Source organism: Gouania willdenowi, chromosome 2 (genome assembly GCF_900634775.1).
Source record: "Gouania willdenowi chromosome 2, fGouWil2.1, whole genome shotgun sequence".
NCBI classification, from domain to species: domain Eukaryota; kingdom Metazoa; phylum Chordata; class Actinopteri; order Blenniiformes; family Gobiesocidae; genus Gouania; species Gouania willdenowi.
The window spans coordinates 13,588,036-13,608,805 of record NC_041045.1 but is presented as its reverse complement, the minus strand read 5'-3'; the positions used below and the strand labels follow the sequence as shown (position 1 = coordinate 13,608,805).

At 40.4% G+C, this 20,770-nt stretch overlaps 1 protein-coding gene across 1 annotated transcript in view; it reads left to right on the top strand.

The window, feature by feature from the left end:
• The window catches only part of crfa4 (cytokine receptor family, class I receptor 4), a 32,844-nt gene extending 12,735 nt beyond the window's left edge, over positions 1 to 20,109 (top strand). The window contains exons 4-8 of the mRNA XM_028472682.1: positions 17,047 to 17,225; positions 17,633 to 17,786; positions 17,927 to 18,014; positions 18,728 to 18,797; positions 19,543 to 20,109. Coding sequence (XP_028328483.1) covers positions 17,047 to 17,225; positions 17,633 to 17,786; positions 17,927 to 18,014; positions 18,728 to 18,797; positions 19,543 to 20,109 — 1,058 coding nt within the window. The remainder of the gene's footprint in view (positions 1 to 17,046; positions 17,226 to 17,632; positions 17,787 to 17,926; positions 18,015 to 18,727; positions 18,798 to 19,542) is intronic.
• The last annotated feature ends 661 nt before the right edge of the window (positions 20,110 to 20,770 follow it).

The window sequence follows — 20,770 nt, the reverse complement described above, 5'->3', positions numbered from 1 at the left end:
TTCGTTTTCAAATTTTCCATTTCAAATTGAAATTTGTTACCTATTTGCTGGACCATCTTTTGAAAATGAAACCTTAAATTTCCTTTATCATTTTAATTAAGTTACAAAGTAAGCAACCTTGAAGAAGAAAATGAGAATGCAGTTTGGATAATTTATTATTCATTTTATTTATGAGTATGTTAATCCATTTTAAATTGAATTAAGGTACAGATGTGCTTCAATACAAACCATTATGCTAATGTAGGAAGATGAGATGAGTTATTATTAATGGGTTATATAACTAAGAATATTAATTATGATTATTAATATTACTTCAAATTTGCGGGGTGCCACTCCTTTTAACAGGAGAAATATGTCTAAGTTTTTAGACTAAACTCATCAGTGTGAAACCAGGGAAAAGTGAATTCTACCAGACATCTACACCATAGTCACAGCTTTAATGAATCAGAGGAATCAAAGATTATGTTTAACCTTTTATTCAAAAGTCAACAATTAGCACAGTCAAAATATCAATTGAAATGGGATAATTAAATCATGATAAAATGCATTTCTAGGCTAATAAAAGTGAGGATTATATGTAATAAAGTGAAATCACTAATCTAGGAGGATGCTAGTCTACTAAATATTGAATAAAAATGCAGGATACATATTCAATAATAAAATCATAAAATCAAAGAATAAAATAAAGAGAGCTCATAACAAAGAGAGGAGGACGGACAAGGGGGAGACGAACAAACATGAATGAGATGTACTGTGTGTGTAGCATGTTGTTAGTGTGTGTAAGTTTGTAGTTATGGAAATATGTGTGTGATCTATTGTGGGGAAAGTTGCTGATGAGAGTTCATTCTTGTACCTTGAAGATGTCAGGGTTGGACCTGGAGGTGCTGTTTGAGCAATGCAGCAGGACGTGCCACCGTTGGTTCTGTTTCGGTTCAACAGAGTGTAGCCCCTTCAGCCGATCCGGGCGGTTAGGCCTTCGCAGCTGGCTTAGAGAATGGCTCTTGGCTAACCCCAACGGGTCGCGGGCCGGGCTTCCTTTCGGCTGTTACGCACGTCACTAGATGCTGTATTCGTCCGAACCAAGCAGCTGTGGTTTCCAAAATCTAACTGTTTCAACTAAAAATAAAATGAAATAAATGAAAAGACTGGAAACATGAGGGAACACGTGTGAGCATGAACGCCCGCGTCCAAAACTATAGTTTCTAGTCGCGCGTCCTTTTTTAAAGGACGTTTGGCGACGCCTTTTGGAGGAGGCGTCTGGGTGGATCCTTCTGTGATCATGTCGGTGATTGGTCAATGTTTCTGCTTTCAGCTTGTGGGTGTGTCTTGGGTGTGTGTAAGTGTAAGACAGAGACAGACGACAAGGGATGATTCTAAACATAGAAGAATGCCTAATAATTAATTCCACATATTTCAAAACATCTTTTCAACATCATATCCTGAAATATCATGTATTACGAAAGGGTTTGATACCAAACATGACTGGAAAATATCCTAGAATCACTTTAGGAATTAATTAATGCATTTTACCTGTAATTACTCATAGACATAAATATCAAAAATCATGTTATGCCTCCTCTTAACTATATGGTCGCAGTAAATACCTCAGACTAACTTTTGTGATGTTTTTCTGGTAATTCTAAGCACTTTTAAATGATAAACACTTTAAAATAGCATTCTGTTGGTTATTGCATTACATGAAACGAGTGCAGACCCATTTGCAATTTCACTTTCAGTAGAAATCATTCCAAAAATGTTTTCATTTGTAATTTTTCAGTCAAACACATGTTCGTTGTTCTCATTTCTAACTTTTCAAACATAATACAATTTCTTTGTTCTCCTTTCTTCACTAGGAGACCTCTCATGTGAAGGTCTGGTAAGCGTCTTCCTGTGATATCTCACCACAGGGGGTCAAAGGGCATTGGGACCGTTCTTTGAACTTATAGCATCCCACAGTATCTGTTTTAAAACGGGGGAGAAGAGGGATGTTCTTCTTTGATCATAAATGTCGCAGGGAGGTAATATAAGGGAAAACTGTCCTTGGATTCTCTGGTCCTTTTGTTTGGCCGGAAGGGGAGTCGTAAAAGAAGGGTTCATACTACGTACTTCAAATAGCTGGTTCAGTCTTAGCGACTCCGGTATTGAGTTCACAGACCACATAGTGGGGTTAGTCCTGCATCTCAGAGTTACGGGGGCAGTTGTGTTTACACAGTTTGTGATAACACAAAAACAGGCTCCTTGGTTAATTCTTGCTAGCAAAGGGGGAGGCTTTACGCTTGATGTGGTTTGTTTCCTACATAATCCCCCTGTTGATAAGGTTTCAATGCTTTGAAGCTCTTATCAAATAGTTCTTTTGAGGAAACAAAAGAGGGAACGAACCTTCAAGTTGACGACAACTAGAAACAGGTAAAGGTGTGTTGAGGTCCTCACACACCTGACGAAGGTTCAGGAGTGACAAAAGTCCAACGTCCTTGTTGGAACTTGGAGGTGTTTCCCCCTGTAGGGTAGGGAAATCACTCTCACCTTGACGTTGAGATGAGCAGCATTGCCAGGAAGTCACTACTGGAGGCAACGCCGGGAGGTTGAAGCTAGAGCCCCTGGTGGTTGAGGCTGGAGCCCCGGAGGTTGAAGACTGGAGCCCCGGAGGTTTGAGGCTGGAGCCCCGGAGGTTGACGCCTGGAGCCCCTGGAGGTTTGAGGCTGGAGCCCCGGAGGTTGAAGCCTGGAGCCCCTGGTGGCTGGCGTTGGAGCATTGCCTGGTGTTAATGCCCGTGGACCCTGGAGGTAGGAGTTGGGCGGCCATGGAGTCGATTCTAAGGTGCCACTTGGCAGTGGGCGCCCGTGGATCAGGGAGGCAGACTAGGTGTGTGTACTATATGTTGCTATGTGTCCCTCAACGATGCTCGGTGCGAACATGTAATTTGGGATCAGCAGGATGGGGTAACATAAAAGTGTACACATAACACATAGACAGCGTGGTATCGGTCAGTTACTCCTGGTGCATATCAGTAAGACAAAGACAAAGCATGCAGGGTATAAAAGAATCACATCTAAACACACAAAAGAAGTCCCTAAGGGATCTTAAACTAAATGAGAGCAAAAGAAGGGCTTTCTTTTGCTCTGGCTAAATTTGGCCTGTGCCTATATAATGAGACGCGTTGTGGTCTCGGTAGCAGGGTGTTAGATATGCTAATGTTTGGGGCCTGATCAATGGGATGGCTGATTGGAAGTTTACGGATCAACCAGCACGGTTAAGTCCTGACCCTCAGGTGTGTCCTCAGTGGGACCAGATAGCGTAGTGGATTCTAGTTCCTAGTTCTTAGTTTATGTCGTCCTTGAGGTGGTAGATGTTATTGAACGTGACGACTGGTAGGTTAATTAGGAATGCTATCTCTCGGTTCGTAGGGTTTATTCAGCTCGCGGTTGATGGCTTGTCTGTTGATTTTAGTGTTCTGTATAGCTTAATTTGGTTTTCGGTGGACCCATTTGAGCTTTGATTCGGTTTTTGTGCTCGGAATCTTTATTTGGTACACCACTGGAGACAGTTTATCGGTGACCAGGTAGGGTCCTGTTCATTTGGGAAGAAATTTCTTCTATTTATTTATTTATTTTTTCAGTTTGGTTGCATGATGATTGGTTTTGCCGGCGGGCGGAGCAACGCTATAATACCAGACGCGGTCTCCCACCTGTAGTTCCTCTTGTGAGGCTTTTTGGTCGTAGTAGGTTTTACGGCCCTTCGCGCTCTCTTTGAGGTGTTTTTGAGCAAACGCGAACGTAGCTCGGAGGTGGTTCTCAAGATCGGTCGTGTATTGGTGGGTGGTGTAAGCGGTAGCGGTGTTAGCTTGGTTTTGGTTTTGACTCCTCTGTGTCTGGCGTAGGGCATGTCATGGGCATGTGCCAATATCACCCCCCTTTGGTTCTGTGGGACAACGAACGCATGCGTTTGGGAGTCTGCAGAAACATGGACCAAGGTGCCCTTGACTGTCTGTAATGAGCGACGGGCAGCGAACAGATGGCTGGGTGTGGAGGCAAAGTCAGAGGAGACTTTTAACGTCATTGGGCCATTGTCGATGAAAGCGGGTTTTATCGGTGCGATGACCTGCGAAGACGATGGGGCGATGGTTTCGGCAGCCGCACGAGAGCTCGTAATCGAATTCACTGAGAACGGGTGGGGCTCAGCGAGCTGGGTGGGGTCAAAGGACCAGGGTGTTCCTGATAGCGCCCTTTCTTTGGCGAGAGCATCGTTGATGTGTCGGTTCTGAAACGCAAGACCATCGGTAGCGAGGGGGTTGTTGGTTAACGAGCACAGGGAGGTACTTCTGGTCGTTAGAGTACGGTCTACGGTTTTAGTAGCCGGACGCATTTGGGCCGGAGACCGGCTTGGGGTCTCCTTTAGAGCCCGAGAGTGGTTCAGTTGGTAGCACTGAACTCCGTCGAGTGAGTCATGCTGCAGCGGCAGTGGCTGCCTGACTTGTGCCCAGATTTTCAGGTTTTGAAAGTCGATCAGGGGCTCAAATCGGTTGAGGAGATCGATACCTATGAGAAGAGGAATCTGGTTGTGGTCTGAGATGTAAAACGGGTGCACCAGGGTCAGGTGCCCTATGGTGACTTGTACGAGAGCCTTCTTCGTGATAACGGTGGCGTTGTCGCCATAAGGTTCAATGTTCATGTGGCAGTCTTGGAGTATCAACCTTAGGTTGGTCTCCTTGGCTAGGCTGCGCAGCTCATTGAACAGTTGGGCGGACATGAGGGATATGTCTGCTCCTGTGTCAAGTAAGGCTTCGTTAGTGAGCACACCTTCAAAAGTGGCTGATATATAAAACTTTCGGGCGATTCCTCTTTCGTAGAGGTCGCACCAGAATTGGTGAATTGGTGGTTCACCCTCAATGGACTGATGTCCATTTGAAAAACGGTGGTTTGGTGCATGTGTTTGCACCAGCAAGACAGCACTAGGCGAATCATCGTCATTTTTTCGTTTTGATTGTTTTGGTTTATCATTGGTTTTGTCATCTATCATTTGTTCGAACATTTTCCTGATGGATGCCATTTCTTTAGTGATTTGGTTAGATAACCTAATTTCTAAACTTTCTATTTCATTAGATTCATCGTCTGATCTTGATCTGTTTGGCTGCTGGTCGTATGACCTTTGGTTATTTTTGTGATACCGAGGTTTTGAGTGTTCGTTTCTGGGTGGAGGTGTTCGGCGGTCGTTGTCGTGTCTTCTCCACTGGTCAGAACGGTTGTAATCATACCACGGTGGTCGCGGTCGGCGATCTTGGTGGTGTGAGTTAGGGCGGGAATTTTGGTGCCAAAAGTTTTGTTTTGGCGCATAATCTCGATAATCGGTGTTATCTTGGTATCGTTTTGGCTTTATTCCATGGTACGGTTGCTGGTTGTACCGCGGAGGGGTCTGTGGTGCTTGCGGTGGAGGTATTTGAGGACTGTCGGGTGTCCTTTTTGTGCCTTCCAATTGCAGCGAGTGAGAGTTATTCTTTATCGGGAACATTTCGCGAGGTGTGGATTTTGCCGAATTTTGTTTGTACAAGAGGAAGCCTCTGATTGCAAGATCGCGAAGTTTCTTACTGGACATGGTATAGGGATCTGCCGTGACGCCGAGATGGGTGCTCGTGCTGTGGTGAAGGTTTCTGAGGAACAGTTGTTTGAACTGCTCTTCTTCCTCCATACCTGGGTCGTTGCGATTACCAAAGTATGCCTGTAGCAAGGTGTGGTAATATTGTTGGGGTGATTCGTTCTTCCCCTGTTTAACGGTGTGGGCATAGTCGAAACCTGTTTGGTGAAGTGCGTCAGAAAATTCATCCACCAGGAGGCGGCACAGTGTTGTGTAATCATTTCTGATCTGAGGTAGTTGACGTCCAATGAAATCATTGACAAGCCTGCTCGAGGTTGCTTTGATTAGGTAGATTTTATCTTCAACATTAGCCATTGGATAACTTTTTAGATAAAAATCAATGTCTCTCAAAAATGCTCTAGCATTTTGGGGTTCGTCGAACTTTGGTTCGAATCTCGGAATGTTTCTGGCGATTTTATCCAGGTCGCGGTTGGACGGTCGATTGCTATTAGGGGGCCTGGCGGGCGTCGGTCCGCCGTCAATAGGAGGGTCCGCGGAGGCATCCCTGGGTCTCCTTAAGTGACGCGGACGTACCGGTGGGTCGGTTGTGCGCAGGACTTGTCGAGTTGCGTCTTCGCCGTCGGAGTCAAGATCACCATCGGCCTCCGACATTGATAATGATGAGAGAGCATGCCCGAGCTCATGTCTTGCGTCTAGGAGCTCTCTCCTGGTGAGGTTCAATTGTCGTTGAACCTTAGCAGTAGCTACTTTACCGTCAGCTACTTGTTGTAATAAATCATTAACCCTCTCTCGTTCTGCGTCTAATTCCTTAGAAAGCAGTTTAGTTTTGGCTCTTGAGGCTTTGATCGCCCCTTCTGCCTCAAGGAGGAGTTTCTTCCCATCATTTGACTCGTGTAGTTGGGCGTCTAATTCCCGGGTGGTGGTGTCGAAATCATGTTCGAGAACGCGTATTTTATCACCGAGTAGCACTTTGGATTTTTCTAATTCTTTATTCTCAGTGATTAATTGATTCACTTGATCTTCCGCTTCTTCTAGGTAACTCACACGCATTTGGAGCAGTCCGTTTTCTTCACGTGTTTCTTCGTACTGGACCATGAGGTTCGCGCAGCGGGCTTCGCGTTCCTCGATGGTTTCGAGTTGAGCGTCGCGTTCACTCTCGAGGGTTTTAACTCGATTCTGTTCGTATTTTAACTGGGCGGAGAATGCTGATATTACAAAGCCAAGCTGTTTAACCAGCTCCTTATCTTTCAGCTTTTTTGAAACGGCTGCAGTGACGCAATCGGCCACAAGGTCTCCTAATTCTTGAGGGGGAGATTCTCGGATTTTGGCATCAATTGTGGATTTTCCATCCCCTAAGATTTCTGTTAGGAGGAATTCTAAGTTCTCGGCTGGATGGTCTTCAGAGGAGACCGACATGTTGATTTGTTGTGGGTCAAAATCGTACAAAGAACTCTAAAGACTTTCAAAATTTCAACTAATTTTTCAAATAAAGTTCGAAAATTACAATGGTAGTAAATTGTTTTATCTTATTTTGTTTGTTCTTAGCAATTCACTGTTTGGTAAATAAAAACTGAGTGGTAAACTTGAAAAAGTTTGGTGTGGTTTGTTTAATTTAAACAATTGTTCTTACTCATTTAAGACTTGTTCTTACTGATTTAAGACTTTTATTTGAATTAACCTTACCTTAATTCAATTTCGTTGAATTAATCAACAGGTAATTTTAATCAATTAAAAATGTTTTATCGAAATTAAATTCAACTGTTATTGAATTTATTTTAATCAATAAATGTTTTCCTCAATTAATTTAAACTTTCGTTTAAATTAGCTTTACCTTGATTCCGTTTCCTTAGATCAATCAGGTGTTTAATCAATTGGAAAAAGAAAGAAGAGAAAGAGAGAGAGAAAAAAAAAAAAAAAAATTTTTTTTTTTTTTTTTTTTGAAATTAAATTCAAATTCTAATGAATTTATTGTAATCAATAAATGTTATTTTTAATTAATTAAATCCTGTTTTAATTTATCAGTTTTTATTTCAGTTGTAATTTTCTTTAGGTTGATTTTTAAGAATGGTTTGTGTTTAAATTCGGTTGTGTTGAATTTAATTACCTTAATTAAAACTGGTTTAACTTTATTAAACTTATTTTAATTAATAAATCCTTCTTAAATTAGTTGCTTTCATTTAATTAACTTCCTATTCAATTTAATTGTTTTTAATCAAATTGATTTGATTTTAATCACACTGGATTAATCATTTAGTAAAATGTGTATTTTACTTTAATCATTAGTTTATTTATTTAAACTGTTTTAGTTTAATTATTTTTCAAATTGGTTTAAATCTTGTTAAACCTTGATTTTAGTGCGTCACTTGTATTTAAATGAGTTACCTTAGTTTTAATGAGATTACCCTTTTAATGGCTTAACTTCCGTTTAGTTATGGGCCTTGTGTGTGCGTGCGCGTGCGTGCTTTTCTGAGAGATGACAAAATCAAATCGAGCACATTTAAAACCACACGATTTCAGCAAAGTGACGGTAAAGACAGCTGTATTGATGCACAGTTGTCAAGCAAAACGTGTCTAAAGACACGCTGTAACTTAGATGTGTTTAAAGTCTCACTGGGCACGATAGGTTAGCTTGATGCTAACCGCTTAGTAGCAGGCTGCTGCTGCTAGGCTGAGGCTCTCGTTAGCCTGTTATTCGCGAGCTCGCCACAAGGGGCAGTCGCGTCTCAAAAAGGGACAGGAAGGCCTGTCTTTGTGTATGAGCGGTGGCTTGACACACTTGCTTCCGGTTTCCGGAGCTACACACATGTGTTCCAACCACAATGAGCTAACATGAGCTAATACAACGATAGCTTGTCCGTTTTAAGGAACGGAAGATTCAGACGACTTACTCTTTGTTTGCGTCGATAGATACCAGAGTTTCAGAGCTCTTCGGGGTAGCAAAGTCCTAGTTTGCACTGTCTGCGTATCTTTTCCTTTTATACGGGATTTTCCCGGTTCTGGCAACTTACTGTTTACCTCTGACGTCACAGTCACTGACGGCGCAGTGATTAATTTTTAACTTTTTCTTTTGGCGCGGCGGCCTTTCATAACATTAGCGCTTTAAACACAGAGACACGGCGGTCTTATTTATTCAGTTTCTAAGCATTAGCGCGGCGGCTTTGCTTAGAATACAACATTGGTCGGGGCGCAGCGGCTTCCGAACCAATCTGGCAACATGAGTGTTCAGTTTTTAGACCGGCTTTTGATTCCAATGATTATTCATTAACGCTGTGTTCATGGCTTCAGCTGGTCCCATCTGGGGTGCCAGAAATTATGTAGGAAGATGAGATGAGTTATTATTAATGGGTTATATAACTAAGAATATTAATTATGATTATTAATATTACTTCAAATTTGCGGGGTGCCACTCCTTTTAACAGGAGAAATATGTCTAAGTTTTTAGACTAAACTCATCAGTGTGAAACCAGGGAAAAGTGAATTCTACCAGACATCTACACCATAGTCACAGCTTTAATGAATCAGAGGAATCAAAGATTATGTTTAACCTTTTATTCAAAAGTCAACAATTAGCACAGTCAAAATATCAATTGAAATGGGATAATTAAATCATGATAAAATGCATTTCTAGGCTAATAAAAGTGAGGATTATATGTAATAAAGTGAAATCACTAATCTAGGAGGATGCTAGTCTACTAAATATTGAATAAAAATGCAGGATACATATTCAATAATAAAATCATAAAATCAAAGAATAAAATAAAGAGAGCTCATAACAAAGAGAGGAGGACGGACAAGGGGGAGACGAACAAACATGAATGAGATGTACTGTGTGTGTAGCATGTTGTTAGTGTGTGTAAGTTTGTAGTTATGGAAATATGTGTGTGATCTATTGTGGGGAAAGTTGCTGATGAGAGTTCATTCTTGTACCTTGAAGATGTCAGGGTTGGACCTGGAGGTGCTGTTTGAGCAATGCAGCAGGACGTGCCACCGTTGGTTCTGTTTCGGTTCAACAGAGTGTAGCCCCTTCAGCCGATCCGGGCGGTTAGGCCTTCGCAGCTGGCTTAGAGAATGGCTCTTGGCTAACCCCAACGGGTCGCGGGCCGGGCTTCCTTTCGGCTGTTACGCACGTCACTAGATGCTGTATTCGTCCGAACCAAGCAGCTGTGGTTTCCAAAATCTAACTGTTTCAACTAAAAATAAAATGAAATAAATGAAAAGACTGGAAACATGAGGGAACACGTGTGAGCATGAACGCCCGCGTCCAAAACTATAGTTTCTAGTCGCGCGTCCTTTTTTAAAGGACGTTTGGCGACGCCTTTTGGAGGAGGCGTCTGGGTGGATCCTTCTGTGATCATGTCGGTGATTGGTCAATGTTTCTGCTTTCAGCTTGTGGGTGTGTCTTGGGTGTGTGTAAGTGTAAGACAGAGACAGACGACAAGGGATGATTCTAAACATAGAAGAATGCCTAATAATTAATTCCACATATTTCAAAACATCTTTTCAACATCATATCCTGAAATATCATGTATTACGAAAGGGTTTGATACCAAACATGACTGGAAAATATCCTAGAATCACTTTAGGAATTAATTAATGCATTTTACCTGTAATTACTCATAGACATAAATATCAAAATCATGTTATGCCTCCTCTTAACTATATGGTCGCAGTAAATACCTCAGACTAACTTTTGTGATGTTTTTCTGGTAATTCTAAGCACTTTTAAATGATAAACACTTTAAAATAGCATTCTGTTGGTTATTGCATTACATGAAACGAGTGCAGACCCATTTGCAATTTCACTTTCAGTAGAAATCATTCCAAAAATGTTTTCATTTGTAATTTTTCAGTCAAACACATGTTCGTTGTTCTCATTTCTAACTTTTCAAACATAATACAATTTCTTTGTTCTCCTTTCTTCACTAGGAGACCTCTCATGTGAAGGTCTGGTAAGCGTCTTCCTGTGATATCTCACCACAGGGGGTCAAAGGGCATTGGGACCGTTCTTTGAACTTATAGCATCCCACAGTATCTGTTTTAAAACGGGGGAGAAGAGGGATGTTCTTCTTTGATCATAAATGTCGCAGGGAGGTAATATAAGGGAAAACTGTCCTTGGATTCTCTGGTCCTTTTGTTTGGCCGGAAGGGGAGTCGTAAAAGAAGGGTTCATACTACGTACTTCAAATAGCTGGTTCAGTCTTAGCGACTCCGGTATTGAGTTCACAGACCACATAGTGGGGTTAGTCCTGCATCTCAGAGTTACGGGGGCAGTTGTGTTTACACAGTTTGTGATAACACAAAAACAGGCTCCTTGGTTAATTCTTGCTAGCAAAGGGGGAGGCTTTACGCTTGATGTGGTTTGTTTCCTACACTAAGTATTTTATTCCTTCTGCCATCAGGCTGTGAAACCTGGACAGGACTCTCATGGACTGATAGATTTGTGTTATTTATTTATGTTTTACCCCTGTGGATGCTGATTTACATGGTGGTTAGAAACTGATGTGGATGTCAATGTACTGACTTTTATTATTGTCTTTGTCTGATATTTTAAATGTATGTATGGCCTAGTGGACTGCAAAACTGAATTGCCCTTTGGGATAAATGAAGTTGTCTAAATCTAAATAAAATCTAAAGAGTTCCCTCTCACTCTGTGCGGATGTGAGGACATGGGGAACCAAGAAAAACTGAAAGCTTTGACGTGTGGGCTATTTTAAGTATAAATAACACAGAAAACTCACATGATCAGACCTTGGTTATGTGATTTAATCAATGAAAGAGGATATTCTCTGAAGCCAGAGCTCAGTGACGTCTTTCTGCATGGTTCCATTCTTCATAAATCTCCACGCTATTCAAAGATTGGACCCGTGTCCATGAGGAATGTTATTGTGTGTGTGTGTGTGTGTGTGTGTGTGTGTGTGTGTGTGTGTGTGTGTGTGTGTGTGTGTGTGTGTGTGTGTGTGTGTGTGTGTGTGTGTGTGTGTGTGTGTGTGTGTGTGTGTGTGTGTGTGTGTTTTGGATTGTCACATTAGTTTTAGTTTTTTTCTAAATTGGGGTATTTGTCACATGCAATCCTTAAAATCATCAGAACACATAGATAAAAAAAATATTGTGATTTTTTTTTAAAATGTATTGAAAAAACTGAAGAACAACTGTCCACAAATGAAATGCAACAGTCCACAACACGTGTCAAACTCAACCAAATATGATTTTGTTGAAAGTTAAAGTTACGGCATAAATATGGCTTTTTGTAGATCATCCCCCTAAAGTGCAATGCTGGATACAGTACATTTTTGAATAGCAGTTTTTCTCTAAAACCCACAAAATTTTTGCAAATTATCCCACAGAATTCTGGCGAATTACGTTCCAAACTTCAAGAAAATTAGTTGCAAATTGAAGGATTTTTGATAAATTACCTGACATTTAGGATATTGTAACAGATTTTAAAAAATGTCTTACACCACGGCTTTTTTTCTTTCACAAAAGCATGAATTCTTCTGGTCCGGCCCACTTGAGATCAAACTGGGTTGTATGTGGCCCTCAAATTAATAAGTTTGACATCCCTGGTCGACAAGATGGCAACATTAGGCACAAAATGTGTGCAATACTGCTTCTGAGGTGAGTGTAGTGTGCAGGGTAAAAATCCCCTGCTTCAACTCCAAGGCATTTATCTCCAGTTATCATCAGGCGCTAGGAGTGTGACGATATCTCGATACAGAGATATATCGCAATATTTTTTCGCGCGATGGATTATCGATATGTTCGCCCTAAGTATTGATTTTGGTTTTTGTTCCAAAACCTTTTTTGCTTTTTCACTAAAATGTGAGGTCGGTCTTCACAGAAATGTTGTCGTCACTGTTTGTTGAAGGAACCAATATAATGTTTACTGGAATATTGCACTATAATGGTATCACTGGTAAGAAAGACCCTATTTTTGTTTACAGAAAGCAATATTGGAGATACTTTGTTTACATTGGTATGTTGACACTTATTTACAGAAATGTTGCACTAAAATAGTGTCACTGTTCATAGGACACTTTTTCAATTTATTGTCTTTCAGAGATATAAAATAAAAATGGCTCTGATGTTGCATTAAGTATATAGCTCAGCCGACACCATCAGGTGAACAATATTGTGTCGTCCTTATGCTTTACCTATTTATTTTATTGCTTTTTTCTCCCCCAAAATAGGAATAAGGTATGGGTAAAATCACTAAAGTAAGTAAAAACACAGGTAAAGCAGTTCAGGTTCAGGTGTGGATTGGTCATTTTTTTTTATTTCAGGATGGCATTTGGTAAAAAGGATTTTTTTTAAAGGACCTTTGGCCAAAGGAGTTGATAGCGCCTTTCAAACTTCAGAAGCTCTTGTCAGTTTGAGCTTCTAAATTCTTGGAGGCTCTAAGACACGCATTCAGACAGGCAGAAAGAAAGTCAAAAAAGGATACACTTCTAATTTCTTGGGATCTCCTGTGTAATTGTCTCATCACTGATCAGCAGGCTGTGAAAACGGTAAATAATGAACATTTTTCTCCACTCATCTCTGAAAATGCTCACAAACCGCCTTCTTCGTGTGAGTTTTTTTATTTACAAGATACCCCCTCAGATTGTTCAGGGCCCTTCAGTTCCTAGAACAAGCTCTGCTTGAGATTTACATTCTGCTAACTGTCCGTCAGACAGCATTCCTTCCTGTTTGTTTATAGAAGTTTTTTGCTCAGTTCAGTCTTTTATTGTGCTCTTTATAAATCATTGTCAGAGCTAAGCATTATTTTATTTCATATTGTGCATTGTTGGAATGTCAATGCTAAATAAATATTTTCATATATCTTTAATGTTTTTGCTTCAAAGAATAAATCAATTAATGTATGCATTTACAGTGCTTTAATATTAGTGAGGTTAGTACACATTCATATAGCCATAAATTTGTTTATACTAATAATTGGCATAATTTATTTCAGTGTTTGTCGGAGCATCACCACCGCGACCGTCATTTTCCCACGTCTCCAAAGTGTCCGTGCATCACGTTACTAGTTAGCACACATTCTCACGCGACGTTTATTTCTATAATCACAACCTTTGCTTGGGAAGTGGCGTACGTCACTTTAGAGCCCCGTTTTTTGCGTAAACAAGCTGTACGCACGGTCGTAAAACATAAGCTTTGCACTCACTGGCCTTGCGGACATACGTTACGCTCCAGTATGTTTGGGCCTTAGTGTAAGGTTAACACAAGACACCACAGTTTTCATATAGCCTAAACTGTTGACCTGAGGGGTATTCCATAAAGCGGGTTATGTTCAAACTCTGAGTATGTTCAGGCTGAAATGAGGGAAACTGAGTATCCCATTCCAAAAAGCAAGGTATGTTCTTCTGAGTATGTTACCCGGGCAACATTGTCCGTGAACTAAACCTGGTCGCTGGCAGGTTTTCTCAAAGAAACCCTGGGTTTCTACCTGGCTCCGCCCACCTGAACACCGTTTCTTAACACTTTAATGAACTTTAACACTTTTCTCTGAAACACATTAGTAACATCACACACCACAGACGTGCTCACATCATTACTAAAGTTGTGTTGCTTTACGTCTTTTTTTTTGTGATAACGGTAATTTTCTTTATAACATTGTAGATGTAGATCATTAAGTGAAAGTCACTGAGAGGTTGATCTGCATTAAAACATTTACTGACGTCTGTAGTAAAGTTCTCCGAATACAAACCTATGGAGAATATAAAGGAGGAGATGATAATTTAAATGAATAGGCTCGATTGTTGTTTTATATTGTTATACAGTTAAATCTGTAGCTCATACATCTTTGAAGGTATGATGGCGCAGTGAAGTGTGACACTGCTCTTGAAAGCAATGGGTCGTGGGTTCGCGTCCCGCTTCAGTGTTTTTTATGACATTTTTTAGGACGTTGAGATGACTCTGGCGACAATATTACATTAAGAATCAATATAAATGATGTGATATGAAGCAGCAGCCACTGTCTTTATATCCAGTTTAATAGGAGGTCTCTCTATGCAGCCATCCTATGCTGCTGACACGTCTCCTCAGACACATTTTATTCATATTATTCACCGCTCGTCACGTCACTGAAGCGATAAATTGATGAAGCGACCAAAAAGTGTGACTAATTACAGGTGATTTAAGCCACTATAGTCACTGAAGACTGAACGCACCTTTAGAACAGGCTCATATTCCTCAAACGGCTTATTTCACCCATCGGGGTGAATATATCACTATCTTCCGTTTGGTTGTCATGGCAGTTTGAGTATTCTTTGATCCATTGATGATGGCTTTTTATCGCGCACGTGCATGTAAGTAACCCAAGGTTTACATACTCAGGGTTGATTAACCCACTTCATACCAGCTTTATGGATAGACTCAGAGTTTAACCCGCCTTTATGGAATATCCCTCTGCTGTTGTGTACCTGTAAATAAGTGTATGAATAGGAAATTATGATAGTAGTTGACTAGGAGTGTGACAATATCTCGATCGATGATCGATTTGCTCACGCTAAATATATTTGTTTACAGAAAACAATATTGGAGATACTTATTCATTTACATTGTTGACACTTATTTACAGAAATGTTGCACTAAAATAGTGTCACTAGGACACTTTAAATTTATTGTCTTTCAGCGATATAAAATAAAAATTGTATTTTTTCAATTAATCTTTTTTTTTTTCTTATGTCATAGATTATCGTAGATTGATTTCTGACCAGTGTACCGATAATCGCAGTGTCCTCATATCGTGAGGTACCCAGAGGTTCCCACCCCTATCAGGGATACACCCTGGACAGGGGGCCAGTCCATTGCACATCACATCATCATAATCAAAGAAATCCCAAATAGGACTCTTTCCCTTTCCACCAACTTTTGTCGTAGCCATTACGTGAGCTGGCTTGGACAGAATGTCAACAAATATATGTACAAAGTCAAAAACAAAGGACATTATCGCTATAATTAAAGTTTGTTAAAGTTTTAAGTTATTGCTTTTTTTAAACACATTTCAGAAAACAAAATGGCTTTTTTCCTTCTAGTTTTCGTTTCTTTGTTTGTTTTAGTCTAGGGAGATTGTCAGCGATCTTGTCTTTTATACAATTCAAGTTCAAACAGGTGCCAGTAATACAGGTAACGAGTAGAGGATAGAAGAGCTTCTTACAGAAGAAGTAACAGGTGTGTGAGAGCCAGAATTCTTGCTTGTTTGTAGGTGCCAAATACTTAACAAATAAATTCTTTAAAAAAGGTGATTTCTTGGATTTTTCTGTACTTACGATGAAAATTACAGATGTAGGGGAACAAGGGTTTTTAAATTGACGTTTATTATTAATTTTAACGTTTAGATTATGCCAGGGTGCCATCTCAGATTTTGGTTTTAAGTGTCTCAGGTCACTTTTAAGTTATTAAATCAATACCTTTCCCTTTTTGGTGGGTTCTTGTTGCTAATTAGCGGTCTAATAAATCCTAATCTTAATAAAAAAAACAGCAGGTATAATTTGTGCATTTATTATACAGGTGAAGTTAATACAATGTACAAGCAAGCATGATAATAGGCCATTTCACAATTTTCAAAGGTTATTATTGACTAACTGGTATAACACATATATATATATATGTACATTTTGTACACATATTTAAGGTATGTATATATTCTGAGTTGGAGGTATGAGGTGTGTAGATGGTTTTCAATGGGTATTATCTCTTTTTTTCTTTGCTTTCGCCTAGAGGATGGTTCCGTCCGTCCTGTCCTAACTCGTGAGGATACTGTCTGGGCCTGGATTGGGTCTAGGTCTCAGCAGCTTCTGGGTGATGATGGTAGTCTTCCCCAAACTAAATCTCCGGAGCAATGCGCAACGCAAGTTTGTTGCAAAGTTACTTGTTGTAGAGTTATAAAAAAATTGGTTCAAAAGGAAAAAGTTGCTTAGCTTACTTAAAAAAAAAAAGTTGCTTGAAATTAAAGTCAAAGTTGGTTAAATCTGAGGTGGCATAAAGCCTGTGGCTCTCTGGTTTGGGGAAATTCTGCTGGACGAAACCCGCAGGAAGACTGAAGTTATAGGCTGGCTGGAGATGTGGTCTGATTGGCTAAACTTCCTTTTGAATTTTGAGTGGCGCAAACCGTATTGGTTAAAAAGAGGAGAGGCGGGAGTTATAAACTGGTCTTTAGACTTTTAAATAAGGTTTACCTCTTGCAAATGACCATTACGAATACATCATGTTATTATGCACTCTAGAAAAGAACTGTTCCCATGGTTACACTCTTTAACAAATAGTTAAATTAGTACTTAAAAACAACACTTTATCACCTTGTGGATAAGAATGTTATCGTCTGGACATCTAGCCCTTAATTCTCTACACAGACCTCTCATCTTTTTAAGGAGGACTACTTGCACAGTCGGTGGCTGCCAAATACTTTTTTGCCCCACTGTAACTATAATGACCACGGTGTGGTTGTGTGCGCCACAGTTCAAACCGAAGCTCCAGTCAATCTCACCTACAAGCTGACGGACGCCGGTGGCGATGAGCTGGGCCACAACGTGGCGCTAACCTGGGCGTACCCGGTGCCCACGGATCTGCAGTACGGTTGGATCACACTGGTGTACGAGCTGCGCTACAGACGCATCGCGGAGGTCCACAACTGGAAGGTACCGCAAAATGTTGTGAAAAACGCAAAAGTAGATAAACAAAACATTAGGAAAGCATTAGTCTTGCTATATTGTATAAAATAGTAATATATACTGTATAAGTAATACACATTTTGAAACTATAGAATCTTTGTCTAGTTTGAATTTGGTTGTTAGTGTTGTTTTCTGGCTACTCGTTAAAAAATTGAAGCGCATCATTAACTTTTTGTCTCCCAACTCTCTGAAATGAGATAATCAATCATGATGCACATCCTGCTTTTAGTCTCTATTAGAGATGCTTTCACACTGATAAATCAGTATTACATTAATAAGCTTTTAGGTTAGTTTTACCCTGCTGATGATGTGTTGTTGCAATAGTAATCCTGCTGTTGTAAGTGTTGTATCAATGTTGGTTTGTCGGTTTACAGGTAAAGCAACCTTTCCGTGAGCCTCGCATGGAGCTGCTCGGCCTCCCTGTGGGCCATTACGTGGTTCAGGTCCGCTGCCGCTCGCACAACTCGGGCCTGTGGAGCAGGTGGAGCAAAGAGCTGGCAATGAGCATCCCGGCCAGGGCGCCTGCAGGTACAGTTTCCATGGCAACACAAGCATTGCGGCAGTTTACATCCAGTGGCCGCGGTGAAGCCAAATGAATAGCTGTTTAAGACTCTTATTGTGAAAGGCCAGACATGGACAGAGGAAGTTGTCTTCTTCTACCTCTACAGGAAAACTCCTGGTTATGGTTCTGGCCCTGGGAGTCGGAGTTGTGGCGCTGATTGTCATTATCCTCGGTGTCATTCCTCAGAGTCGGAGGTGAGAACACACACACACACACACACACCCCCAAGAAATGAACTAATGCAGTGGTTTTAAATCACAGATAGACATCCCAGTGAGGTCATAACGTGTGATTGTGCCTGATCTGAGGCTCACATGATCAACATTCATGTCAGCATTAGAATAATGAGCAATCTGAGCATTAACACAGGAAACAACAATGGGTTTGTGTTTTTCTTTTTGAAGCATTGTGTAAATTTTGCTGCCATTTTGCATATTTTGTCATTTTGTGTATTTCGGTTCTCATGTGTATTGTTGTTTTGTATATTTTTCTGTATGTTCTGTTTGTAGCCACCTTGTGTGTTTTTGATATATTTATTATTTTAGTTGTCTATTTAGTTGTTGTTTTGTATACTGTTCCTCATTTTGTGTGGTAGTGGTTGTTGTTTTGTGTGTTTTTTGGAGTCATTTTATGCGTTTACTTTTAGGGCCGCTCAAAATTAGTCCAATGGCCCACGGCCAGTTTCCTATGTCTGTTCTCACGTTTTAAAATAAGTAAATAATGGCTGAAATTAGTCTCACTTTTTGTTGAGGATGTGTGATTCTTTGTCCTGACGGGTCAACTTAGACGAGTTTATCCCAAAACCTTTTTTCTTATGTCCACCCTTATTTTTCCTCCTTTTTTTATGTATTTTTTTTTTTTTAGCATACTCAGTTTAAAAAAGACTTTTTTCCATTGCTCTTTACAGAATCAAAGATTACTTCTTGCCACCCATTCCAAAGCCGCGGATCATCGGGATTGACCCACTGCTCCTGAAGGTTACACACTTTAAACCTGTTTTAGTGCTATTTCTCTTATTCATCATTTTTCATTTTGCAGTTAATCGAGCAGAAAAAAAAAGTCAGAAAATCTGCATTTTTTTTTTTTTTTAAAGCTTGTTTTAGGTGTTTTAGTAGCATCATTTTTCGGTTGTATATTATTATGTTAACCCTAACTATTCATATTTAATACTTATTTAATTTATAATCCTCATTCTTGTGTTCATATAATCATTTTGTTGGTCTCTACGTTTACTTTACTTTTAAATCATGCATGTATTTTTTAGTTACGTTTCTAATTACCTTTTATAATTTCCCCTTGGAATTATTACAGTAATTGATCTGATGTGATCATTTAGAGTTTTGTTTCTGTTCCCCTGCTTCTACGTTTTCACGCTCCAACTTCTTACTTTTGTTTTTCTAATCATATTTTTTGTGTTTTGCTTTTTATTTTCCTCTACACCTACTTCTTTGTTCCTCATGTCTTTGTTCCTCCACTTTTCCTTGTCCTCCTTGAGTCCTTATTTTTCTTCATTACCTCATTTTCCTTTTCTTTTTTTTCCCCCTTTTCCTCCTCTGTTCTTCCTGCTTTCTTCATACTTTCTCTTCATCGTTCTGTTTCCCCTCTTGTTCTTCCACCTTTTTACCTCTGCCTTTTTTCATCCTTTCTTTTCCTCACTTCTTCTTCTTTTTTTCTTCATTACCTTCGTACTTTTCCCTTCTTTGTCACTGTTTCCTGCTTTAGAAGGGACACTTGGATGCAATCAACCGTCACTTCAGTGGTTTCCATAACTACTGTCCTCCAAGTTACACAGAGGAAGTCTGGGAAAACGTCAGCGCCGACGACGTCTACCTCACTAAGCAGAAGGAGTGCGGTGTCCTCGACGACTGTGCCGATGGAGAAGAGGACGTCGTCATAGTTACCAGTGACCTCGTTCCCTCGGCTGCCCAGCGTCAGAGTGCGGCGGCGTACTGCTCGCTGCCCTCCGAGGCCTTTGCGCAGTCAATGTCCTCGCCCCACTCCAGGCCAGAGATTGTCACTGTGCCGGGGACGGACTACAGCATCGCTAAGCCGCCCGCCTCCCCCTCCCGCGCCGCACATGATTTCTATACCTGTATCCACCTCATGAACAACTGCGATGAGCTGCATCTGGTGCCGTGTCTGCCGCCGGCGTACTGGCAGGACGTTCCTGCATTCCCGAGCATGACTTCAGAGAAGGAGGAGGAGAAGAACCTGTTCAATGGGCTTAGAGATGAACACAGCAAAGTGAACACACCTCTGCTGCCGAATGCTATTGAGAAAATAGGTTGAATATAACTCAGAAGTGTTGGGATACGTCAAAGACACACAATGAAACATGGAGACTGTGTCCACGTGTGCTGAGAAATGTGTTTTAGATGCTTGTAGCAGATGAACTGGTGCTTCTGTGTTTGCTGGGCAACATTTTTCCTCCGGAGCTTAACCTCAGACTCGACAGGATTTGAATGTAAAGATCAAAGAATGCACTTGCACCCGAAGCTTTGTGGGTAATGAAGTCCCACAAGAGTGAAAGGTAAAAATGTACCAAAATGAGGCTTTTGTTGCAAAGCTCCTTGTCTTTGGTTGCATGTTTTTCCCACGAAACAACCAAAAGTACTTGAGCTTGATACCACTTTAAGCTAATCTTCTGTGTTTATAGTAAAATATATATATATATATTTTTTTTTCATGAGGTTTTCTAAACAAATACGAATAATGTAACAAAAAACAATGGGCAGCTGGAAAGGCACACAAAGCAGCAACAGAAGCACACACAGAGTTGGTTAGAAAAAGTTGTTAAAAATGACAGCACGAATACACGTAAGAAATTCCCAAAAAACAGAATGACAGAAAAATACAGATTATTGATCAGAATATTGCAGTGTGATGATTGGCCGCATTTTTCTGTTTGAGTCACAGTTAAGATCTTAAGATCTCTCTTTTATCCCGTCAT